This window comes from Podarcis filfolensis, assembly GCF_964270895.1.
Source record: "Podarcis filfolensis genome assembly, chromosome: 8".
Lineage (NCBI taxonomy): Eukaryota > Metazoa > Chordata > Lepidosauria > Squamata > Lacertidae > Podarcis > Podarcis filfolensis.
Genome location: NC_139611.1, coordinates 2,778,073 through 2,804,463, shown reverse-complemented (window position 1 = coordinate 2,804,463; position 26,391 = coordinate 2,778,073). Strand labels below are relative to the sequence as shown.

Here is a 26,391-nt window from a genome sequence, read left to right as displayed (position 1 = left end):
CCGCCCTATCAGCGCGCAGGATGAGGCGCCCGGCGAGCCGCGCTCCGCGGAGAGAAAGCGCTGCTGGCTTAGTTGCTGTGCGGACGGAGCATCACATGGGAGCTGCGGCGGCGGAGCCGGGCAGGATCGGCGCTCCGGGCGATGGGTGAGCGGGCGAGCGGGGCGGGCGCTTCGGGGCGCGCTGAGGACTAGCAACTTGCTCGGAGGCGCGGAGGAGCGAGGGATCGGCTTGGAGCCCCTGCGCTGATTTCAAGTCTTGTTTGCGTTTAGGAACCTCGGCTGGAGGGGAGACAAGTTCTGATCGGGGGGGTGGTGGGAAAACTTTGGGGGGACACGCGTTTTCCCTCCTCGGAGCGCAATTATAACAGTTAGTTGTTCCCGGAGAGTTGTTTCTAGCGAGTGTAGGTTGCAATAAAACGAAGCCGCTTCCTTTCTTTGACCCGCTTGGGAGAATTCTCCCGAATCCCGTTTATCCGCGAAGATCCGACTTTTACCCGGTCGCCTTCCCTGGAAGGGGCTTGTCTTCTTCTTCCGGATGCCTTGGTTTCAGTTGTGTCCGCTTTGGGTCCAAGCGATGCGCGACTGTTGTTGTTTTTCTGCTCGGGGAACCATCGGACCGGGCTCTAGGCAAATCCTCTTTCCCGTTTTGCGCGGCTCAGCAGATAATAATTGGCGGCGATTAAGTTGCAAAAGTCCCTGAGTTTGCATTTCTGAGCAGGTGGAGGAAAGAACAGAGGGCGGGTTGCGGGAGGCGGGGGGGGGGAGCGCGGTCTGCCAAGCCAGCCAGTTTGCTTGTTGGAAATCGTCTTAGTTTGCTGTTAAAACAAAACAAGCCCCCCCCCCCGCTTGGTATTCGGAACATGGGGCATGCCAACTCCGTCCACGTGACTGGATCCTTAAAAAAAGAAACCCAGCATAAACTTTGTCTGAAGTTTTCTTGTGTGTTTTCCCAGTACTTATAAGGAGATTTCCACCTACCGCGCACCCCCCCCCCCGCGGATTTTTTAAAGTCCTTCCTGGACCTTCTGGTAATTTTGATTTCAGTTCTCTTCTCTCCCCCCTCCCTTCCAATTTAGTCAATTTCAGCACTGCCTTCTCATATTTGGTCATTCCTTTTCCTGTTGTGGTTTTTAATCTCTTGCTCTTCTCAGCTAATTTATTGTGTCAGCTGTGAGCAAAAGCCCCCCCCCCCGCATTCCCAGAAGAGGCCTCCCCCTCCCACCACGCTCCCGCCCTGCCAATCTCAGCCCCTAAAGAGTTAAAAGAATATGTGCTATATTGAATGAAGTGTGTGCCCGCAGTCCTGGGTGTATTGTACTCTGTGTCATTTCCTGAAAGTGGCTTGATCTACATTCTTTGAAGATGCTAACGGCTTTCGGCTGCTGCTTCCGCATCAGCCCAGAAATGTTTTTCTAGGTTGTTGACCTTTCTCATTTTCCCAAGAACATTTTTTTTCACTGAATGAATAGCGCATCTGCTTGTGGAAGGACTGAGCCGGCAGTCTCCTTTCTTTCATTGGCTGCTTGGCATACCTAGGAGTGGAAGAAATTGTTGACCCTGTGAGAAAGAGGGATACAAATCGCTGCAAAATAAAACCGCATCCTGGCATCATTGGCAAAGCAGGAGCTGAGCAGGAGCCAGGGAATTTGAAATGCCAGCGTCGCCTCCACTCTTCCAGTTCAGAATGGTGTTGCAGTCGTGGAGTGGGGGGTCCTTTAAGAAATCACCCTCGTTCACATGGACACACGCTCCACTTCCTTTAGGCCAGATGCTGTTGAACTTTTCACTCCCATCACTGCCAGCCGGCTTGTCCAATGGTCAGAGGCAACTGGAAGTGTGGGGTCTGGCAAAACATCTGGAAGGCCAGCGGTTCCCCATCCCCATTTTCAAGTGTCACATCCATCCATTCCAAATCCTGCACTGAGAATAACTGAATTCTGCAGCCTGTATAAAATCCCACAAGCGGAGTGCTTTGGCAGATCTTCTCTCTTAACTTTTGCATAATTTTATTCTAGCGTTTTTTGCTTTTTGTTTCTCATTGGCATAATCTGTTCTTCCTGGGCGAGACAAATGCTCTGAAGTCCCACCTCCTACCACTGAAAATATTCCTCTGAGAAGTCGGAAGCAGTAGTCCGCATGCTTTCAAGGATATTTCTGCACCTCGAGAGCTGGGGGGGGGGCACTTTTATTTATTTTTTAAAAAAGGGAGTGTGCTGCTGGTTTCTGGACCCACTTCCACTTTCTTTGGTTTTTCTGTGCTCCTGTGGAATCACGTCTCTCTCCTGGCGCTGGGCATATTATGGGCCACACAGGTGTGGACGCTTGGGGCCAACCTACATGTTATGCAGGAGATCCACAACTGGCTCTCCTGATGTTCTCTGATCTTACACATGCTATATAAGGAACAGCCCACACATAGAATGAGGTCATTTGTTGGTGATGCTGAGAAATCAATGTGCTTCGCGGGAAATTCCCTCTGGAGATGGAGTGGCCTGCTGGTCTTCTGCCTTCTCAGGCCGCGTGTCACGATGCCGTTGAGATGAAATGCAGGCTGACAGTCTTGTTGCTTCACTTCCTTACCAGCGAAACAGTGATTAACGCTGCTTTCTTAAAAACTATAGGTAGGAGGCCAGATAAGATTGTGAAAGGGGCGTTGTTCGTGGTAGAGATGCGGAAGTCCCAGGTTCAGTCCCCAAAAGCATCTCCAGGTAGGGCTGGGGGAAAAGACCCTTGCTGTGCCTGACACCCTGGAGAACAGCTGCTGGTCAGTGTAGACAATACTGGGCTAGATGGACCAGTTGTCCAATTCAGTCAGCTATATATGTTTCCAGGGTGGGACAGGGGTCTATATTCTGGAGCAGGGCTGAGGAACCCATGGCCTTCCACACATTTCTGGGCTCCCAATGCTCATCAGCCCCCGTTAGCCTGCTCAGTGGTGAACTGGAGTCGAACAAAATATCTCAAGGGCTGTCACATGGAAGATGGAGCAAGCTTGTTTTCTCCTGCTCTGGAGGGTAGGATTCAAACCAGTGGCTTCAAATTACAAGAAAGGAGATTCCGACTAAACGTCAGGAAGAACCTTCTGACAGTGGAACGGTCTCCCTCGGAAGATGGTAGGCTCTCCACCATTGGAGGTTTTAAGCGGAGGTTGGATAGCCACCGGTCATGAATTCCTGCATTGCCAGGGGTTGGACTAGATGATCCTCAGAGTCCCTTCCAACTCTACAATTCTGCGATTCTGTGGAGGGCTACAGATTCCCACCCCTGCTCTACAGAATGGCTTAGGCAGAGACCACCCCTCCTTCCTGCTCCTCCAACTCTGAGAACAACAAACATAATGAGCTCATAGCCTTTAAGCTGTGTCTGATTTCTATGATTCACCCTGAAGTTTTGAAACTGATCTGTGGTTCTTCTCTTTAACTGTATTTTTTTTTTTTTAAACTTACTGGCACTGACAATCTTATTTCCCCATTTCATTCCCTGATGTTTTGTCATTGTGTTTGAGGTTTTTATTGCTGGGTTGTTGTTTTTTTAAGTTGCTTTCTCTGGAAAGAGGATTCAAATAGCAGCTCTGAAATGGCTGTTCTGAGATCTCTCCTTGGGCAACTGCCTTTATAAGATTTGCCATGGCTGGATCAGGCCAAAGGTCCATTGAGCCCATCATTCTGTTTCTTACTCAGCCAACCTGATGCCTCTGGGAGGCCCATCAGCAGGGCCTCAATGTTGTTGGTCCCTGGCATCTGGCAGCCAAAGGTAGAGTAGCCCTGAAGATGGAGGTTCCATTAGTCTTTGTCATTATGAGCCATTGAATTGGTCACCATTGGTTGTATCCAACTAAGTTCTACTCAGAGTATGCCTATTGAAAAGAACAAACCCAAGTTAGATATGTCTGTCAGCTTCAGTGGGTCTACTCTGAGTAGGACTAGCATTGGTTACAACCCTAAGTGTATTCCACTTTTTATACAAGTCTTGTGACTTGTGGCAGAGAGTTCCATAAATTCACCTGCCATTGTTCGACGAAGTAATTAATTCCCCTTCAGTCTTTCTGGAAGGGAGGACACCATCCTGACCCCCCCATGGCATTATTTTACTTCCTTATTCTGTTTCCTCATCTCTGAAATGGGTTTGAGGCTACTACCCCACTTGGGGCCTGCACTGGGATGGGGCGGCACATCACTCCAAAAGCCTTAAATCTGCCCCAGATGGAAGGACAAATAATTGGGTTGAGGTCAGCACATTCCTCTCGCTCTCTTTGTCTCTCTCTCTCTGCTGAGGTTACAGACTGTGGAGCTGGTGTGCGCCCCTCTCCCACCCATGCGTCAATTCCACAACTGTGGATGGAAAACAATTGTTTTTATTTAAGCCACACAGAGTCCCGCAAGCAGCTGTTTTGTATGGTGGGGGGCAGGAGGGAATTAAAAAAACAGGTGTTTTTAGGACCGTCAAAGGAAACTGAAATGCAGAGCTGTGGCTTCAGATTGAAAACCATTTTAGGTGGGGGGAGTTGGGCAGAAAGACCAGTTCCCTCTACTTCTCTTCCAGTTCACACGAGGGGTGGCTTTCTGCAGGCAAAGGCTTTACTTGCACGGATGTTGCTCTCTTGGGTTTGCAAGAGCTTGGAGTGGCCAGTCTCATGAACAGGTGGCAATGGTGGTGGCAGAAGCAGCCAAGTCACCTCTTGCCCCCCCAAACCCTCAAATGGTGGCAAGGGGGTTCAGGTGACTTTTCTAGATAAATCATTTTGGAGGTAGCGGGTGGAAGAAAATCAGCTGTTTTGGCTTTCGTTCCCAATACTAACCAAGCATCGTTAGATAGCAACCCCCCAATCCCCCTCCAAACCAGACTATTTTTTCTGGAGTGAATGAAGGGCATTTGTCTGGAGGGGGGGTGCAGAGGAGAGAAACGGGACTGTCCTGTGTTGTTTCCTCCGGCCTGCTAAGCCTTCAACTCTGCTTCCAATTTAACTTGTTTGGGTTTCATGGGTATTTTACTCCCCCTGCCCCCCCAAAAAAACTCACCCACATTTTTCATAAAAGATGTTCACCCTGGCACTGAGTTGGGGGGGTTTACCAGTGTCACCTCCCCATGCCTCCTTTAATTCCTTGTGAAGGCTTAATGGGGGGCTAAGCTGGTTTCTCCCTCCCCACCCTTTCCTTTTTTTCTTTCGTTTGTTTCCCAAAGTTGTCATCATGTCCAGTAATCCTCTCAGAAGCTGGACTTGTTTTGGCTGCCGTGGGCTATGATCTCATTTCCAGAGAACATTAAACTGGAAGGCTCCCCCCTCCTTTTTATAATTCTCTTCTTCTTTCTCCCCCCCCCCACTGCCTCATTGTACAGTATGTGAGTGTTTGGGGTGAGCTCACGGACTCCTGCAGGGGGTCTGAGAGGGAGGGAAACATACAAACTCTTTTAGCAAACACGAGCTGGAAATGGATGAGGGGGCAGAGGACTGGGAAGGGCTCAAAACTCTGTTTTCCTTCTGTTTTCCTCCAGAGCGAGAGCGAGAGGTAGCAGCCTGCCTCTTCCTCTGCTCCTGGGTTTGGAGTTTTTGTGTGCCCAAAGTACTTTTTGTTGATTTTTTAGACAGCTATTGCAGTGTCATGTGCTAGGAGCCCAGTCACTGAAGCGGATTAAAGTTTTCCAAAACGGAGAAGGTTTTTACATAGATGACCACAGGTCAACAGAGGCAAAGGAGAAAGGGCTTACAGCAAGTGTGGAGACAACATACATAAAAATAAAACATGGAATAGGAATAAATAAAAAAAAAGGTTACATTTTCCAAATAAATAGAGAGCAAATAATGTAGAAAAATAAAATAACAAAACACGTCACAAAAGCCAAATCTCACAATTTGATGTGGGGTGAGAGCTTTGCGTATTTGAATTTGGCACATTTGGAATGATTAAAGCCTTCTGCGCCCCATTGCTAGTCTCCCCCTTGCGCCCCCCCATTGACATGGGGTGGTGAATAGTGTGCAGTTGGCTTGCAGGGAAGGGTGAAATGTTTGGGAAAGGGACAAAAGTGGCCAGAAATATGGGGGGGGGGAAGTGAGGTGGATAAAACATTTGGCACCCCCAGCCTCTTCCCACCCCACCCCACCCCGTCTGCTTTGCCTCTTTTAAGAAATGGGCCTTTTCTCCACCTGAGAGGATTGTAAATTTGTGGGCGCACCACCTCGCTTATGTGCCCATTGTGTGCAATGCCCTCCCATCAGATGTCAAGCAGGAAAAGAACTCTATGATTTTAGAAGAGATGTGAAGGCAGGGAAGTTTCTAATGGCTATCTTACTGTGTTTTTATTATTTTATTGGGAGCCACCCAGAGTGGCTGGGGCAACTCAGATGGGTGGCATATAAGTATCATCATCATCACCACCATCATCTCTGTGAGTTACTGTTCCTGATGACTGTGTGCAAGTAGTATTTTCTAGGCCCTCCCAATCAATAAGAGCATCTCTTGGTTTATCTTCTGCACTTTGTCATCTTCTTCCCTGCTCTCCTTCCTACGTCACAACCTTCCACAAAAAGCCCTGATGCAGCTCTTCCAAATGATGACGTGTGCCACTATCAGCTGGAAGTAGCTTGTTCCTGGGAAGCCACAATAACCTCCATTCTCCCTGGGATGCTCTCTGAAAGAAACAGAGACAGGATTCAAGTAAAGTTAAGGCTGGCCAAGGATGCAGAAGACTTCCCAAAATATTGTCAAGTGCTGCTTTGTTTTGGCTAGTGAGAGAGGATGATGGACATGTTTTGAGTGTCCAGAGTCCCTCAGAAATATTACCGCAGTAAATCTTCCAGTAAGTCTGTCAGAATTGCCACTGTATTGCAGATGGACAGTTCAGGATCACGGAGTGTGGGTCACCTCAGGCCACAGAGAGAGTGTGGATCTGAACCAGATTCTGTCCTCTGTGAATTTTATGTACCGAATGTTCTCCAGCTACTCCCTGTATGTTTAATATTCACTGAGTATTCAGTAGTTGTTTTGACATGTGGCAATATTTTGATTTCACTGTTTCTTGTTTGGCATTTGGCAGTATTTCATAGCAGACAAGAAACAGTGGTTTTGAGTGTTGGCAGGAGGTAATATTTGACTGATAACGTTCAGTGGGATTTAGCAGTTGACAGTTGACGCTTGCCAGAAACCAGACAAGATACTGAAAACACTTGAATTTTGAGGTAAAAATTCTCTCTGTTTCTGAATTTCATGTTGAATGGTGAAATTGGGTGAATTCTTGAGAGCATTCTGTTGACTTTGTGGTGATAATCCTTTGGTGAATGAGGGATGAGGGAAGGAGTGTAACTCAGTGCTTAGAGCATCATCTGCTTTGCATGCAGAAGGTCTCAGGTTCGGTCTTCAGCATCTCCCAGGTGGGGCAGGGAGTGTCCACTGTCTGAAACCTGGAGAGCCACTGCCAGTCGTTGTAGACAATGTGGAGCTCGAGGGATTGTTGGTCTTACTCTGTATAAGGTGCTTTCCTAAAAATTCTTTCTTAACTAGTATTTCTGAATCGTCACTTTTCATTATGTAGTTTTTGATAGTTCTTTAATTATGTAAATTTTTGCAAGTTTTTTTCCCTGTAAATCGCTTTGGTGTAAATTGAGTCATAAAAGGTTCAAATAGTTGTGGACACTCGTTTTACTCTTGCTCCATTTTAATCCTTTTGGCAGGAGAGGCACAGATTAACATAAACTGGTTAGAGCATGCAGCCAAAAAGGTGGTATTCCCTGACTTGGATGAAAGCTTCAAGAGTGAGGCTTTTTCACTTACCCAAGTACCAGGAGAGTTGTTTTGCTGCCTGCAGCCCATCTTGGCTTCACCCTCCCTCAGCTGCACTGTCAGGTGGCAATGATGGGTGCATTCTGACTGCGCAAGAGGCTCCCTGCAAAAGGAGGTGATTTTTGCATTGAGAGTGGACTTTGGAGGGCTTGCTTGTGGCAGTTGGTTGACGAGCGTCTAGGAGGGAAGGATGTGGCTGGTGGGGGCAAGGCTCACACCATTCAGGAAACCACCTTGAAAGCAAAAGTGGAAACTCTGTAGTCTTGCCCGTCTGCCGTATTCGCACTTGCTCTTGTGTGCAATTGCACCTCCAAGCAGGAAACCATTGAGTTGCATGCGTCAAAGGAGACATCTCTTCTAAGAAAACCGCTCCAGTGGAGTCTCAGCCGGGGCCCCTCCTCAGAGCCAAGCATCGCTGTCTCCTGCCCAGAATTTCTTGTCGGAGGCAGACCATGGAGGAGTCATAGATTCTGGGTGCTGTTGAGGCAGAGCAGCAGGAGATGGAGACAGCTAATCCGTGGGCCACGTGGGGCCTGCGGGCAGAGGTTGAGATTTAGACCACATTTGCACCACACATTTTAAGCAGTACAATACCACTTTAAATAGCCATGGTTTTCCCCAAGGGATTATGGGAGCTGCAGTTTGTTAAGGGCGATGAGGGTTTCCCCTCACAGAGCAATAGTTTTCAAAGTGGCTTCATCCCTCTTTCCTAGAGACTCTGGGAATTGCACCTTTGTGAGGAAAATAGGGGCCTCCTAGCAACTCTCAGCCCTTAGCAAATGGCACTTTCCAGGATGCTTCTGAGGAAGCCATGGCGGTGAAAATTGGTAGCATAGCACTTAAATGTATGGAGTGAATGTGGCCTTATGGTGGTGGAGGAGAAAAGGCAGCAGGTGGCCAAATGCTGACTGGAGGTTGCTCCTCGGCGTTTTGGGCAGTGCTTTTTCACGTCTGCTTTCAAAACACTACCAAACACTTTGTCACATTGTGTGTGTTGTTCAGTTTCATGTCTGCTGACTGATCCCTTTTCCTTAACTGGAGATTCCAGAATCAAATCTGATTTTGCCTTCGTACGAAGCACCTCTGAACTGTGCCCCTACCCCAGAGGAACAGGTGGCGGTGGGCAGTAGGCCTATGGCTAAAAGACTCCCGCCCCATCTGCTGGCAGCCTCTCCTCTGCCTCAAATGTCTTCAGGCGGTGTTTCCTTCTTGGTCTTCCTGAGGTGGGTTTGGATATTGCTGGGATTTAGGGTAGGGGTCCCTGTCACTCAAGGTCTCTTGATTTGAGGGGTATGGGACTTGGGTCTTGGTTCTTAATGGCTTCTCAACTCTTCTCCCTTGTTGCAGCACCCAGCCTTAAAGGCAAGCGGAAAAAGAAGACCATTCTCATGGCTGAGAGCGAATCCCAGAATGCTCTGGTGCTGTCCCTGGCAGAAGAGACCGCAGTGGGAAGCCCTGGCGCTGAAGAGCATCAAAACACTCCAGAGAAGCTGGAAGAAGTGGTGAGTGAAAATTGTAATAATAATTGCATCACAAAAGCCAATAATTGAATCCTAACACATCTGTGATGATATTCTTTCAAAACCTTTAGATCTTGGCCTTTGCAAATCACAGCTAGACCAACCTTTTGCCAACCTGTAGCCTTCTAGAGCAGCCTTTCTCAACCTGTGGGCCCCCAGCTAGCAAGGCCAGAGCTCAGGGATGATGGGAGTTGTAGTCCAACAACATCTGGGGACCCACAGGTTGAGAACCACTGCTCTAGAGCCGCTGGGGCTGGGGCTGATGGGAGTGGTAGTCCAAAACACCCGGAAGGCAACTTGCTGGCATTGGCATAACTCTAGATTTGGATGTGTTTGTTTAATCAATGGGTGCTATGAATGGCCATGATACACTAAACATACAGCAGCCTGCTGTAATGGTTCTAGGGGTTGCTCGTGCGTAAGCCGGTGCCAGCACCTGGCTGGGTTGCCTGAGTGAACCTTTTCTGTCCGGACAGCCACTCACCCGTGGCTGTCTCAATCGCTGGCAGAATCCGTCAGTGGGCGTTTCTTAAACTTCTTCCAGCAAAGAAGCTCTTTAACGCCTAGTCTCCTCCTACTCTCCCTGCGCGGAAGCCTTCTGCGCAAGGAGGGCGTAGGCAGCGGAGGACCCTTACTCTCCCCGCTGGTCCCCGGCAATGAGTCATGGGACCGCCTCGCCGATTCCCCCATTTGCCCCCCTTCTCCGCTGGAGCTACGCTGATTCTCTTCCCCAGAAGCTGGGCTGCCTCTCCCCATCCCGGGACGCTCTCTGGAAACCCTCTGGAGCTTGCTCTCTCCCTCCGGCACTGATGGCAGTTCCCTGACACCTGCCATCTAAATTTTCAACAGCAGACATGACAGAGACATGACAAGTTCTGGTGTAGCTAGTGAACAACATATTTATCCCATTCTTCCTCTAAGAATCTCTGGGCAGAGTCCTATTTTATCCTTGCTTGAATCCTGGGAGAAAGATTAGTGACTGGCCCAGCGTCACCCAATGAGCTTAGTGGTTGGTTGGGGCTTTGAACCTGCCTCTTCCTGGTCTAGACTGAACACTCATGCAAGGACGAGCCTCAGCAAACCTTATGCTCACACACCTCCGGCTTGGCTGTAAGTGGGAGGTAGAAAGCCTCTGCTTCCATTCTAGATTAATCATTGTTTAGTGTTCCAGTCAAACCATAAACTCTAACCTATGGTTTGTTGAAACAAGCTAGTTTCATAACCTACCATTTGAAGTTGGCTTGTTTCAACAAATCATAGGTTGAATTAACCACAGTTTGTGCAGTGTTGGATATTACAACAAACTGCAGGAAGGCATAGAAGACTTGTTTAGGCTTATCTTCATAATACTAGATGCAGCTTAACTCTTGTCACACTTGCTCTAAGTTCCAGGTGTTTAGGCTTCATTTTGTTTTGGGACAAGGACTAAAATAGTAAGCAAAGGCTCTGTGGGCTTTGAAAGAATTGAGTGAGGAGGCACAATATAGAGGCTGGATTTTGACATATTGTGGAACCATGGTTTGAGCTACCCATACTTTGATCTCCCAGAAGTACAAGCATACAATGGGATAGACCTGCTTGTCTGTTTCTTTTTTTCCATGTGTTCTGCACTCACATCTTGAACTGGAGCAGTGGCCCAGAATGTGGTTTGTCAGTGGTCTGTAAATTCAGACATAGCAGCGAACCCCAGTTAGCTGAATCTGGTTTGAAAATCAGGTTCAAACTATGCTTTCAGGTGCTAGTTTGTCAGTCCTAAACAAGCAACTGTTTGTGGGCAGGCTCCGGTTCAAACATCAGAGCAAACCATTCTATCACCCCGAGGCTTATTCTGTAAATGGAATAAAAGGTAAAGGTAAAGGACCCCTGGACGGTTAAGTCCAGTCAAAGGTGACTATGGGGTTGTGGCGCTCATCTTGATGGTGTTTCCTGCTTGGCAGGGGGTTGGACTCGATGGCCCTTGTGGTCTCTTCCAACTCTATGATTCTATGATTCTATGATCTCCCTTTCAGGCCAAGGGAGCCAGTGTTTGTCCACCAGACAGCTTTCCAGATCATATGCCCAGCATGACTAAACCGCTTCTGGTGCAACAGAACACCGTGACAGAAACCAGAGCACACGGAAACACTGTTTACCTTCCTGCCACAGCAGTACCTATTTATCTACTTGCATGCTTTCGAACTGCTAGATTGGCAGGAGCTGGGACAGAGCAACGGGAGCTCACTCTGTTGTGGGGATTTGAACTGCTGACCTTCTGATTGGCAAGCCCAAGAGGCTCAGTGGTTTAGACCACAGCGCCACCCGCGTCCTTAGGCTTTAAATGGAATGGGGTGTACCTGTAGTACTTGCAATTTAGTGGCAATAAAGGTAGAATTGGAGCAAAGAAAAAAGAAAAGTCTTTCCAAAATTCCCAACTTGCATATGCCAGCTTAAATCTGAGATATTTCTTAGAATCTTGTCTATATTTTGTTTCAGCTTTGAATAAGATAGAGAGCAAAATCTTTCCTTCTTGGGGTGCTTAAGGGTTGACCCCTCGTATAGACGCAGTAAAACAAGTGGATTGCTTATCACTTCAAAATGGAAAAGTTTTGTTACAAGGGGTGCAAAATGAAAGGTTCTGTAGAATCATATAAAAATGACGGGTATTAGGACCCAGGAGCTCTAATGAAAAATCTGCACCTCAAGACAATCCTTCCAAGCATGATTGGAATCTGGATTCTTGGAGTGCCTGGTGCCGACTTGCCAATGATGCCTTTTCTATTTCTGCCCCTACAATTCTCATGTCACGTCTTTGACAGAAACCCAGAAAGGCTGCTGGGGTGTGTGTGTGTGTGTGTTTGTGTAGATATAAAAATGATGGCAGCACCACTAGTGCCATCTACCTGGAGTCAGGCTGTGACCCATGCAGAACACTGACCTCCAGAATTGGCAAAAAGTTACGATTGGCCCAGAAATGCTGGCTTCCTTCAAATCAAAATGCAAAAATGGGGAGCCAGCCTTGGGGATGCAGGCACCTTCCCTTTCTCCTGCTCCCCCCCCCATTTCTTCCCATGTTTGCATTGACCACAGTTTTGCAATAGATCTGCAAACTGTGGTTGATTCCCACCAGAGCTGCTATCTTGACCAGGGTTTGTAAACCTCAGGTAAGAAAGGAATCCTGATTAGCATCACCCACAGTTAGCATTGGTGCAGATGTATCAGTGAACTATAGTTTAGGCTTGGAAAGGGGAGGGAGAGCAAAGCATATGTTGAAGCCAACTCTCAGTTAGTTATTCCACCCCACCAGCAAACTGGAAGCTTCATTTTGGGAGTGCTTCTCTGATTGCTTGTCCTGGGTCTGGCTACTGAACTCTCTCTTGATTTTTTTGACCTGTTTATGGAGTGACTTGGAAGTTGAATTGAGTTGATAGAGAGCTGGTTTAGAAGATCATATCTTGGCTTAAAACCCTGCAATCGTACTCTGGGTTGCTGACTCACTGAGTTGGTTTGGGTTACCATTACTTTGGTTTCACAAGCCAAGAAATGAACGCACATTTTGCCCTTCGTGCAAGTTGTGTTTAAAGCAGGAAATATTTTATTGACCATAGTTTACTGTTTTATAGAAACAAGGAAACGATGGGTTGCCAGCTTTGGAAGAAGCCAGGATCTTAAACCAAGGGCGGGTAGCCTTTAGTTTCCTAGTTTGGATGAAACAGGAAACTATAGTTCATTAGCGACTTCCTGGTTAAAATTATGGCTCATGCAAAGGGTGGGAGGCAGCAACTGCATGCTAATATCTTGGCTTGTCAACCCAAAATATAATAGTTCAAAGCAACTTGGAGTGTGCAACCCCTAATAAGTTTGGGGGTTCATCCACCTCTCTCTGTTCACCACCCCCACTCTCCACCGTGGCACATAGACTCTTCAGTGTTGGCAGTTGATTAGCTCACATTTGCCTAGGTTTGTGGGCAGGGTTTAAACAAGAAATGGAGGAGAACGTCAAAATTTCGAAACCAGAGGGTTTAGCGTCAAAAGAGAGAAACTGAAAATGCAAGTGTCGTGTATGTTGGGGAGAAGAAACCTGTGTGAACTTCTGAAATGAGCTCTCTGTTGCTAAGAAGTAGTTGGGTAGTGTTGGGGCATCCTTTTCTTCCCCTTCAATCTCTGAAAATAATTTTTGCACAAAATACATTGTGCAGAATTTGGACCACTTTGGAATGGGGCAGATGAGGGCTGACCTTTTATAGCTCAGCACTCCTAGAAAGGCATTGCAGAATATGGGTCCATCTGTCTCATCACACTTGCATATTGCCTTCCATTCATGCATGTGACTCTCCTGCTTTATCCTCACAACAATCCTGTGAGGGAGGTTAGGTTGTGTGTGTGTGTGTGTGTGTGTGTGTGTGAGAGAGAGAGAGAGAGAGAGAGAGAGTTTTGTCCTCTGCATGACCTGGAGTGCAATTGATTAGCATGGTGCATAATGTCAGGTAAAGTAAGGCTGGAGAGGGATATTTGCCACACACAAACACAAACACGTTTCTTTTGTCCTGCCACAATCGCCAGTCCAACAGGTTTTGGAAACTATATGAATGCCCGCAACACCTGTTTGACTGGATATGATGGTGGAATGAATGCGCACACTGTAGGGAGAAGCATGCTTGTATCATGTTACCTGCAATATTGGTGGGGGGGAGTGGCCCGTGCGAAGATACAGTGTTCTGTCTTCAGCTTGAATGCTGGCAACCCTTCCTAAATTTCACAATCTCTGCAGACTTGTAGACTCTAAATTTCTTTCAGGCAGGATCTAGGTAGCCCTGCAGCCACCGCTTGGGGGAGAGAGCATTTTGCAAACACCGTCGGCTTGGCTCTCTGTCCAGTTCAAAATTAGATTCATTTGAAAAAAGAAGCAGCCCCATAAATAGCCCCACAGCTAAAATAACATGTCTATCGTGAGCGGGGAAAAGAATAGAAAGGAGCAGACGTGTTGAGTGCTCAGCAGCTGCCTTGACCAAAAATAGCAACAAGTTTTATAACTCCGGAAAATTTAGAACAAAAAACCAAGAAAACAAAACGCACGAAACGTTTTTTGAGCTGAGGGCGGGAGGGTGTGTGAGAGTGAGAATTTGTGCCGTTCTGTTTTCCTGGAAACAGTCCCTTGTGTTCTCACACATCCCAGCACTCTGACCAAGTTGGCAGCCTGCCCTATCCCAGGCATATAATACACTCGACATCTCTCTCTCTAAGCTGAACAAGCTGGCGACTCTTCGGAGCTAATAAATTGCCTCCGACCACAAAAACAGCTCTTGATGGGATTGAACAGCCGCGCTTTGTGTGCGGAAAGTGGGGCGGGGGAAATGAGACTGATCCAATCTGTGTAAGCGTTCTGGCATTTCCATGGCACACGCCGTAGCTCTGCCTTGCAAGCAGAAGGTTTGTTTAAAGAAAAATTCTGTGGCTATTTCTCACCCCCCCCTCTTTGTTTAAAAACCCTGGAGGTGTCCTAGAAACCCGACAATTAAAACAGTATCGGAAAAACATCAGCACTGTGGCCGAGCTTGACAGTACATCTGACCTCTTTAGTAAGCTGCCCTCAAGCAGACCTGGAAAGCCGTTTTCATTTCACTCTGCATTTAATTGGCTTTTTATGCAAGCTAGTAAGGGAGCACAGCTGGGTCCTTTTTATATACAGGTGTTTATTTAGTCGGGGTGGTTTTAAGTGCATTCTAAATCTTCCTATGTTTTATTGTTTCCCCTCTTTTTGCAAGCTACCTTGAGAGGGTTTATGCCCTGAAGGATAGGGCAGGTGTCAAGTAAAGAGGCTGTTTCAGCTGAGAATTGGGATTTAGCAGGCTTCCTCTCCCCCCCCCCCCAGCCACCTTGCAGCTTTAGTTATTTGTGGCACCATGTTTTGGGCCACGGAGGTGCTTCTCACAATCTGCGCAGCCACTAAGTTTTGTTGTTTTTGCCCAGCTTTGAAGTCTGTGATCTTGGAACATCAGAAGCTGCCTTCTCCTGAAGGGGACGGCTGTTCCATTTAGCTCAGTGTGGACCTGACTGGCAGTAGCTCTCTGGATTTCATGCAAGGCAAGGGTCTTTTCCCAGCAGCCCTACCTGGAGAGGCTGGGGGCCTTTTGCGTGTGAAGCAAGTTGCCCCCGCCCTTCCTCAGGAGGCAAGATAGTCTGCATGCGCTGGAGAAGGGAGCGCTGCTTGTGGACTTCCTTCAGCTTCTGCTGCAGCCCTTTCTGCTCTCTCGGGAAAACAGGCTCCTTGTTATTCCCTTCCCTGCTAAGTGAGTCCGGGGTTGCAGGTCACGAGTTCCAGAGCTCTGGCTTATGCAGCTGTTCAAAACCAAAACAGAGTCCCATCTGTTTTCTGTTTCTTCAAGAGCAAATGATTTTGGCCCCATAAGAAGACACTCCCCCCCCCTCCGCCTGCCTTTTTTAAATTAGAAACTGGTTTACACAGCAAAATCACAATAAGCTGGGAATGGAAATCCAGGCAACCTTGTGGCTGCATTTTGAGCCCTCGTCTGGGGGCCAAGGGTTGTGCTGTCCAACAGTTAGAGCAGTCTTTACAAATCTGGGGCCTTCCAGATGTTTTAGACCACAGCTCTCATCTGCCTGTGCTGGCTGGGGCTGATGGGAGTTGCCCTCCAAAATGCTTAGAGGGCATCAGGTTGGCAAAGGCTGACTTAGAGAAAGGTTACCAGACATCCCCGTATTCCAGTGACAGTCCCCAGATTTACAAATCAGTCCCCTGACAAAATCTATCTATTTAGTAGGAAGTTGAAAAGTGTCCCCGAATTCATTGAAAAAAATCTGGTAACCTTAACTTAGAGGCAGGCCGGGCCAAGACGGAGTCACTCAGCAGATGAAATTCCGTACAACTAAAGAGCAGCATATAGTATTATTTTTGCATGATGATCTTTGAGGATTTCTAAGAGCTGAACACTTCTCTCTCCAGGTGGGCCCCTGAAACTCTGCAGAGCTGCTGCCAGTCAGTGCTGTGCAGAAACCTGTATTTCCCCTGTGAAAATAAACTTTTCCTCTTTCCTTCTCAGGGCTCTGTAGACTTCTGCTGGGCACGGGGTCTTGCTCTTTCTCTGTCATAGACCACATTCACACCATGCAGCTATAGCACTGTGATGCCACTCTGAACATGTTCTCCTCATCAAGATACCATTCCCAGGCTGCCTTAGCAATCTGTCGCTCTTCCCAGGGAACTCTGGGAATTGTCGCTCTGGGAGGGGAATCAGGGTCTCCTAACATCTCTCAGCACCCTTAACAAACTTCAGCTCCCAGAATTCTGTGGGTGAAGCTATAATTGTTTACAGTGGTATCATAGTCAGGGATGGCCCACCCTGTTTTGCTGCCTGAGGCGAAATGGGAAGGTGCTGTCACCCCCCACCCCACAGCCTCACTTTCGGGCTTACATGGCGGTGGTGGGTGGGGTGCCTGTGGGGACACCTCCCCGAAGGATTCTGCCTCCTGAGGAGGGCTGCTTCCCTCTGCCTTGTGGGCAGGACGGTCCTGATCATAGTGCTTTCAATGTATGGTGTGAATGTGGCCGTTGTGAGGTGGCCAAAGGTTGGTGTAGGTGTGTGTTATCTTTCCAGTGAACATTTCTCTAGATATCTGCAGCCTCCCCAGCTGTTCACACTTCCTGACCTGAACAAGCCATGTGGGAGGGGCTCCCTCCTGATGCTTCCCCGCATGGGCACCCGGGAAGGCTGCAGAGCACAGACCACTTATGAGGTGATTTGTGGAACGAAGAAAGGACCCTCCTGCTGCCTCAGAAGTAAACTAAACATGCCAAAAGCCTTGCACCCAAGTCATAAAAAGGCCATCAATATTGTTCCCCCATTGGTAATTTCCAAGATCAATTCCTTTTCTCATCAACGGATGGCAAATTGTTTTTTGGAGGGGGAGCGGAACGTGAAATACTTCTTCGGCACAGCATGTGACCACCTTGAGGTCCTTGGAGAAAAGATGGAGCATAAATGTAATCAAGGATAAAAATACAACAAAAAGAATCACCATCTTGGACATCTGCTGGGATTTATTTTCACTTCAGCTCTCTGGGTCTTTGCTGGTCTTGTGCTCCTCCTCCTCCTCCTTGATTTCTCCATTGCTTAGATTTGTGTGTCATCCTCACACCTCAGGGGTCTCCTGAAAGCAAGGCAGATGGCGCTTTGGAAGCGGGTGAGAAGAGCCCAGCAGAGGACTCTGGAGATGAGCAGATGCCCAGCAGCGAGAAGGAAGAGGAGCAGGCCTTCCTTGTCAGCCTATACAAGTTCATGAAGGACCGCCACACGCCCATCGAGAGGGTGCCTCACCTTGGCTTCAAGCAGAGTACGTCCCTTGCCCTCCATTTTGGTTTCCCTCAGGTCCCCCTTTTCCAGTGTCAAATTCAGTTCTCCACATTTCTGCAGATATTTCCATAATTTTATCTTACCTAAAAAAATGTATGTATTATTTATTCTGATTCTTCTGGTGCCCCCAGGAAGGTCCAAGGAGCCCATAGCCACTGGAATTTGGGCCTAGTCCCTCCGAAGCCGGAGGAGTGGGAAATGGTAGCATCATGTAGTGGTTCTAAAAAATAAAATTAAAAAACCAGGCATGGGGGAGGTTTAAGCCTTTCCACTCCAGCCTTGATCTTGGTCACCCCCACTTCCCCATGTGTCAATGATCATTAAAAAACCCCAAAACCGCCTCATATTGGTTCCTGTGCTAATTGCTCTGTGTGTGGTGTTTTTTTTTTGTTTTTTAACCTGAGGTCATGGCTCTGGAGGGAAAGCTTAACCCCCCCTCCCCTGCCCCTTGCCTCATTTTTTAAAAAGGCCATGTGATAAGTGATCAGGCCCTTTCAAGCACAACTTTGCAGCCATGAGGACCAGAGGCTTGCCTAAATGAAACCTTTGGTCTTCAGGAAGGAGGTTTTCTGCACTTCTAAGGAACTGCAGTCTGTTGTTATCTCTTGCTATGCTGATTCCTGGATGTGTTTCTTCTTCTAGTTAACCTGTTTAAGATCTACAAAGTTGTGGAAAAGCTGGGAGCCTACGAACTGGTAAGAAGAAATTATAAATCTGTCTATCATCTTTCTATCTATCGTTTTAATTCTATCAATGTTTTGCTGTATTTTAATGATTGGTTTTAAAAATGATTTTAGCAGTTGTTTTTATCTGTCAGCTGCCTTGAGTCTGACAAGGAAAAAGCCATGGTATAAATAAATTTATAATTATTATTGATGCAAGTCCTAGTCCAAAACCTCAGGAGGGTAGCAGATTAGCTAAGGCTGCCTTGGATGCTTTATTTGTGTTCCACTAAATGTACCCATAGCAGCAAGCAACAGAACATAAAGCCTAAACAACACTATTTTCATATTGGTTTACAGTGGTACCTCGGTTTAAGAACAGTCCTGTTTATGAACTATTCGGTATATGATCTCTGCAAAACCGAAAGTAGTGTTTCGGTTTGCGAACTTTACCTCAGTCTACAAATGGAATCCGAACGGTGGAAGGGCACCGGCAGCGGGAGGCCTCATTAGGGAAAGTGCGCCTCGGTTTAAGAATGGATTTGGTTTAAGAACGGACTTCCGAAACAGATTAAGTTTGCAATCCGAGGTACCACTGTATTATCGCCATACAATATACCATACAAATGTAACAGCCACCAGTTTCTATAAGCAGTAAGAAAGGACATACTACAACTAACACTGTTGCCATGAAAGTATTATTCCAGTTTTTGGTGAGATGGGGACATAACTGGCCACTGACAACCTGTTTGACACCTGACAGATACCTTGTAAGTTTGTCCCAAATCTCCAGTGATCTAAAATGGCCCATTGATTGATTGATGGATTTGCCTGATTGATTTAATTCATTTATACGCTACCTTTCCACAGCAAAGGGTGCTCAAAGCAGCTCATGACAGGCATCTCTTGTTATCAAAATACATTGGCAAGGTGACGGTGGAGAAAAAGTAGTTTACGAGAACATAACAGTGAGTCAATGATGTTATTGATGCTCACAGCTGTGTGAAGAACAAGGTGGGGGGGGGAGAGGGAGAGAGAGGCCAGCTAGCTCTGGTGGGCAAAAGCGGACTCTTAAGCCCAGCATAGGAGTTGGGTGTGAGGCAGTGGCGATCAGAGGAGTGCCATTTTCAGCAAACACAAATAAAAACATTGCGAATCAAACCCTCACCTCAAGCAAGGTAACCGCTGCAGCACACATTTAACGCACTATCATACCACTTTAAATAGTCGTGGAATCCCCCCAGAGAATCATGGGAAACGTTGCTTGCTAAGGGGGCTAAAATTCCCAGAGTTCCCTGGGAAGAGGGATTGATTGTTCAACCGTTCTGGGAACGGCATCTCTGTGAGGGGAATTGTGGTCTCCCAACAGCACCCTTAGCAAACTGCACTTCCTGGGAAGCCATGACTGTTTAAAGTGGTGCTTTAAGTGCATAGTGCAGGTTGGGCGCCAGTGAAATGCCGCTCCAGTTGTTGCTGCTGTAATTTAGGGCAACCTCATTATTGCAAACTACATTTTGAATCCTGAAGCTGGGAGAGGCTAAGAAGAAGCTGCCTGCCGGATCAGACTAAATGCTCGTTGAGTCCAGCATCCTGTAGCCTGTGGTCACAGTGGCTGAGCCCACAAGCAGGACTGGAGGGCAGGAGCACTCTCAAAATTGTGTTCCCCGGCAGCTGACATTCTCCTTCCCCCATCCTGCCAGGGGATGGTTTATCTTTTCTTGTGAATTGTGAATGTTTGTGTGTTTGTAATGCCGACTTGGCATCTCTTGGCATCTCTGGGTTTCACTCGATTGCTTCCCATTGTAGGTCACTGGGAGGCGTCTTTGGAAGAACGTGTATGACATGTTGGGGGGCAGCCCAGGGAGCACCAGCGCCGCTACTTGCACCCGGAGGCATTACGAGAGGTATTGGACTGCTGCTTCTCTTTTCACTAGCCTTTGCCATCCTGGCACCCTCCAGATGTTGCTGGACTGCGCTGGCTGGGTCTTGCAGTCCAATAATGTCTGGAGGGGCCAGACGCTGCATGACCTACCTGCTCCTGCAAGAAAGAGACCTGCCCAGGAGGCACAAACAAGGCCAGGGGCAGAGAATGGGGTTCTCTCCAGATGTGGAGGGACTCCAACTCCTGCTGGCCTCATCCAGCACGGCTGGGTGTTGTAGTCCAGCCATAACATCTGGAGGACCCCACTTCAGCTCCCTGGGCAAGACAGTGGATCTAAATGTTGCAGCCAGAAAGTCTCTCTTGGATTTTGCACTTGAACTGAACTGCAAATAAATAAGCAAAGCCTTCGGTAAAATACATTTATAAGTAAGAGATCAATCAACCACAACTTTAGTTTCGTGCTCTTTTAATTTTTTGGACTATTTTGCTTCTGGTGTGTTTCAGTAATAGGGAAGGAAAAGGTCACTTTCTGTTCCTTTCTAAGTATCTATGCCAGTTCCTTCTAAGAATCAAAAACCTGGTTTAATAAACAGAACTATTTTGTACTTCCTTCGGTATCTCCAAAAGGCACCTCATGGTGATGTGCTGGCTTTTATTTAAATGTAACTCACCAGGGGCATAGCATGGGGGGGCTTTTGGGGCAACTGCCCTGGGCACATGGGGGTGTGCTGCTCACGCCGCCCTCCCTGGGCCAGCCCTGTTCCGGTGTCGCTCCCACGACTCGTGTCACTTTGGTGGCAGGGGCTGGCCAGGCGCAGGGAGCTCCTTCGCCCTCCGCTCACAGCCCCCTGGTGAGGGTGCATACTTCCTCCCTGGGCAGGTTGTGAGCATTCTCCACTGCTGTAACTAACTGCTAAATTTAAAGCCGTTTATGGCTCTGCAGTAAAGTATACGTAGTCAAAGCTCGTAACTTGGGCTTATCAATGCTTTAGCATGTTTTACTCCATATATATAATTTTGGCAAGGAGTAGCTTAATGGAGAAAGGGCAGGTAATTATTCTAAAACTGAGCTTTCACTGGCAACTTTGGGCTGGAGATACTGCTTGTGTATTTCAAACACACTTTCACAACCATGAGGACTAAACGCTTTCTTTAAAGTTTTAAAACGACAGCTGAGATTCTTAGGCGTCAAAAATCTGCTGCGTTTGGCAGAACCTGTGGGAAATTCTGCATGTGTGGGTTGGCTGTGGGGCTGAGGAACTTCAAAGGCCTCTCACCGCCCCGCCATGTCATGATGTTCTTTTCCTTGGCTTTCACCTGCTTCTCAGGCTGGTCCTCCCGTACGTCCGGCACCTGAAAGGCGAAGACGACAAACCCCTGCCCCCTGCCAAGCCCCGGAAGCAGTACAAGGTGTCCAGAGAGCCAAAGGGGGCCAAAGGGAGTGGGCCTGTGGAGAAGAAGAGGGCCAAGAAGGAGAAGCTGAGGGACCAGGTAAAGCTCTCCCAGAGCTGGTGGGGTTCGGGTGCCAAAACATTGAGGCAGTGTAATTTTGGGGGACCTTATGCCTCCCGCCCCCTGGACTGTTTCTGGGCTAATAAATACAGTCATACATTGGGTTACAGACACTTCAGGTTGCGTGTTTTTGGGTTGCACACTGCGCCAAACCTGGGAGTACCAGAACGGGTTACTTCTGGGTTTCGGCGCTAGTGCATGTGCAGAAGCGCTAAATCACGCTTTGCACATGCGCAGAAGTGCCGAATCATGACCCGCGCGTGCACAGATGCGGCGCTGCAGGTTGTGAACGTGCCTTCCGCACAGATCACATTCGCAACCCGAGCGTCCACTGTGCCACCAATCCCTTTGCCTTGGAAGATTTTTGGAGCTTGACTGCCCTCTAGCGGTCAGTCAGTAACAACCACCTTCATCTTATTTGCTTTGTCTGTTAATTCTCCTCAGGTGTCAAAGGCCAGGGTAAATTGGTGTGTGTACCTGCCCAGCACCTGACACCTCACAGGACTTCAGGGGTGGTTTGGAGGAAATGGCCTTGTGGGTCAGAGGTGCTGTCACTGGTCCCGGAGGCTGAGCAGGAAGATTTGCAGGTGGGGGAGTGGAGGAGCAGGGCTGGCAGGAATGGCCTTTGGCTTGGAAACTGGTAAATCTTAGAAGTGTGTAGCACAGTTGGCTGGAACCTTGTGGGCTTCACGATGTTGCTGAACTACAGCTTCCATAAACCCCTGCAAGGAGTGATGGTGGCCAGGAATGATGGGAGTTGTGGTTCAGCACCATCCGGAGGGCTGAAGTTTCCCCATATCTGGTTTATCTGGGTTGCTGTGTATTCTGCAGTGTTTGGCATTGGATCAGAACTCGGGTTCCTGATAATGGTTTTTTAAATGTAAGTTTCAAGCCTTTCTTGCCCTGAAGTGAGCAGGCAGTTCCTGCTGAATTTCCATCTGCCAAAAGGCAGGGTTTTGAGGCACCATGTAGAAAACAGTGTGCAAAAGCATTTTTATTTTCATCCTTTAATTCAGACTGCAATAGGAGTTTGGGCTGATTTAGTTCATTTTCGTGTTTCAAGTGCAGAGAACACACAGATCTGAGTTTCTGAGCTGTAAAGAGAGTAGTAGCAAGGAACATTCTCTGCACCCTCTGCTGTATCTTGTGGGGTGAAAACATCAGCAGGGTGGGGCTTGGCATTCTGGCTGGGACTGAGGCAAGTTGCAGTCCAAGGCAGCCGGAGGGAACCCAGTTCACTGGCTTAACTTTCCATGCACCACAGTCCATGTTATTAGGGGCACGAAGTGCAGTTCTGAACTGGCAAGCGCAGAAGGAACAGACAAGGATTCCTTGGAAGCGAAACAGCTGCAGCGACGAATTAATAGTACAGCTATGATATTACCTGGGGCTGCACCACTATGCGCTCCATTCGCCAACCAGTGAATGGAAACGTTTCCTGTACCCCAAGTTGCCTCCCCCCTTCCTGACAGGTCCCAATCTCCACCTGTACCGTAAATGTCTCTTTTGATTGCAGATCTTGCCAGAGAAGCCGAGCCCTGATGCTGCCTCTGCCGCCAAGCCTGCCAGCGACCCCGAGCAGAGCCAACTGCAAGAGCAGCCCGAGGGGTGCCCCTCTCTTCCAAACGGCCGCGAGGCCTCTGAGAGCCAGGCCCCTGACGCCTGCCGCGGCAACTGCCGTGCCCACGGCTGCTCCGAGGCCTACAAGCGGCTCTTCTCCAGCTTCTACTTCAAAGGGAACCACGGCATCATGTCTCCCTTGGCCAAGAAGAAGCTCCTGGCTCAGGTGAGCAAGGATGAGTCCCTGTATGGTCACCAGAAGCACCTCAGCCACTGCCCAGAGTACAAGAAGGCCAGGATCCGAGAGATCCCTGGCTCGGACACAGAGGCTGGTCCCAAGAATCCGCTGGCCACCAGCCTCCCCCTGAAAGAGGGGCAAACTCCAGCGCGGGAGGTGGACGGGTCCATTGGCTCAGCTGGTTCCTCTCAGCCCTCAAAAGCCAGTGAAGGGGGGTTGGAAGCGTCCCCGAGCCTCACGGAGGGCCAGCTGCCTCAGAAAGCAGACGACGCTTGCTGCGGGGGCCACCCATCGCCTGGTCTACCTCTCGTCAGGGGCTACTTCCACACATCCCGAGGTGAGGTCATGAAACCCATAAGTTGCCATCCTCTTCGAGGACCAGTGGAGTATTATGGTGGCTTTAAGAATTTCCCGGAGGTGGCAGCAGCTTCTGCCTATCAGCAACCTGGCAGCGATGTGCTGTTGAGTCGCCTGCCTCAGAAAAAGCAGGAAGGCTCCGAGGACCAGCCAGAAGATCTCCGCTGGAAGCCGAGTCAGTCTCTGCCCTCCTGGAGAGGGGATGGTCAGCAGCAAACCTCCCCCTTCCGGGTGAGCAGCCCCGGGGGCAAGAGAGGCTCCTCCCCCTTTCCCCACGCCAAGCCCTCGTGGGTGCCCCCGGTGGCCACACTGGCCAAGGTCAGCCCACAAGTCCTTAAGAACGGAGGCCATTCAGTTTCTCAAGCGCAGGCCGGCAGTTTGGCTCAGAAGAAACGAGCCATGGAAGAGGAGCTGTTCCTGCAGGGCAAGAGGCTGAAGGCCGTCACCCCTTTCGTCAAGGAGGCTCAGTCCAGCAATGGGCTGGAGCGTGGCACTTCCCCAAGCGGCCAGCAGGCGGTGGCAAAGCCCAAGGCTGCTGTGCAGAGTTCAGCTTTTCCAGTTGCTCCCGTGCCTCAGGTTCAGGATATGTACAAAGGGACGATGTTGAGGCTCCCTGTGAACTTTAGCACCCCAGGGGAGCACTTGAAAGGGCAGTCAGCCTCGCTGATTCCTTCCCTGTCCATCAGTCCGTTCATTATCCCGGCCTTCCCCACCCCCTTATTAACTGCTTCCGTTCAGCCCTCTGACCTGTGCCAGCCGCTGGCCCACTACCCCACCTCCTACGACAGTGTTCTCCGCCACCGCCTCTACCCGGTTTCAACGTGGCACAGCCAGCCAGCCTACGCCTCCCCCCACGTCTCAGCCTTCCACCGGAACACCAAGCTGTAGCCCCCAGCCGGGAGCCCCCGGGGGGGGGCGGCAAGGTTTTTGGACCAGACACACCACAAGTTGGAATCTGCAGCTGCGCTGCGTTGCCAGCATTTGGGACCGCCGAAGGCTTTTCCTTGGGAAAGCAGCAGGGATGCAACCGTCAGGACCGTGTAATTTTCGTTTTTAAACAGAAACCAAACACTTCCACTCACCTACAAAACTCTTCAACTTTGAAATGTATTTGTATCTGGTATGATATGCAAATGATGTGCGCAAAAGAACAACAACAACCATTTGGGAACAAAGCTCCTATAAAGAGAGATTTATATCTGTGGTAATGCTGGGCGCAATTCCATTCCGATTCTTTCCTACATTATAAACGCAAGTGCCTAGTCCTCAAGGTCTCTGTTTGAGCTTGGCTGTGGGGGAGGGGCTGAGGGTGGCTTCCTTTGTGCAGAGAGGTGTCCTGAGCCTCCTTAGAGGGGAGGGGAGCTTACTGGCCAGCAAACGGCACTCTGTGCATGAACGGAATCCTCTCCGCAGCATGGGAAGAAAAGAATCATAGAATCATAGAGTTGGAAGGGCCATCGAGTCCAACCCCCTGCCAAGCAGGAAACACCATCAGAGCACTCCTGACATATGGTTGTCAAGCCTCTGCTTAAAGACCTCCAAAGAAGGAGACTCCACCACACTCCTTGGCAGCAAATTCCACTGTCGAACAGCTCTTACTGTCAGGAAGTTCTTCCTAATGTTTAGGTGGAATCTTCTTTCTTGTAGTTTGGATCCATTGCTCCGTGTCCGCTTCTCTGGAGCAGCAGAAAACAACCTTTCTCCCTCCTCTATGTGACATCCTTTTATATATTTGAACATGGCTATCATATCACCCCTTAACCTCCTCTTCTCCAGGCTAAGCATGCCCAGCTCCCTTAGCCGTTCCTCATAAGGCATCATTTCCAGGCCTTTGACCATTTTGGTTGCCCTCCTCTGGACACGTTCCAGTTTGTCAGTGTCCTTCTTGAACTGTGGTGCCCAGAACTGGACACAGTACTCCAGGTGAGGTCTGACCAGAGCAGAATACAGTGGCACTATTACTTCCCTTGATCTAGATGCTATACTCCTATTGATGCAGCCCAGAATTGCATTGGCTTTTTTAGCTGCCGCGTCACACTGTTGGCTCATGTCAAGTTTGTGGTCAACCAAGACTCCTAGATCCTTTTCACATGTACTGCTCTCAAGCCAGGTGTCACCCATCTTGTATTTGTGCCTCTCATTTTTTTTGCCCAAGTGCAATACTTTACATTTCTCCCTGTTAAAATTCATCTTGTTTGTTTTGGCCCAGTTCTCTAATCCCAGCCAGTCAATGGAATCCATGCCCAGTTGAGTGTTTATGTTTAGTGCTGCTTTGCAAGTGCCCTGCACCATGGGCCTGGGAGTTGTGGAGGGTGGAAGAGAGGCTCAGGTGTGCGTCTATGCCCCCCACCTTTCTGGGGAATGCCAGGGTTGGCTGCAGCTGTCAGCGCTGCAACCTGTAAAATGTCTCCTCTTTCAAGACTCCTTTTCACCCCTAAGCGCCTCTAGTCTCCTTGCTCAGGCTAGTTCTGCAGCATCTGCCAAAGAGAAAAGCTGTCCTACATCCCTTCAGTGGGGCTTACCCCACCCTTCCATTT

At 48.7% G+C, this 26,391-nt stretch overlaps 1 protein-coding gene across 1 annotated transcript; it reads left to right on the top strand.

Moving 5' to 3' along the window:
• ARID5A (AT-rich interaction domain 5A) lies at positions 1 to 25,119 on the top strand. The gene is made up of 7 exons (XM_083629409.1): positions 1 to 145; positions 9,123 to 9,277; positions 17,434 to 17,623; positions 18,286 to 18,338; positions 20,112 to 20,209; positions 21,516 to 21,678; positions 23,216 to 25,119. Exons 1-7 carry the CDS (start codon positions 142 to 144, stop codon positions 24,740 to 24,742), a joined length of 2,190 nt encoding a protein of 729 aa, XP_083485535.1. The 5' UTR covers positions 1 to 141; the 3' UTR covers positions 24,743 to 25,119.
• Positions 25,120 to 26,391: the final 1,272 nt, after the last annotated feature.

Bases quoted from the DNA above. Each gene is read 5' to 3' on its own strand.
- ARID5A (XM_083629409.1), top strand. The intron at 9,278-17,433 runs GTGAGTGAAAAT...CTCACACCTCAG, and splicing joins CAGAGAAGCTGGAAGAAGTG to GGGTCTCCTGAAAGCAAGGC. The intron at 18,339-20,111 runs GTAAGAAGAAAT...TTCCCATTGTAG, and splicing joins AGCTGGGAGCCTACGAACTG to GTCACTGGGAGGCGTCTTTG.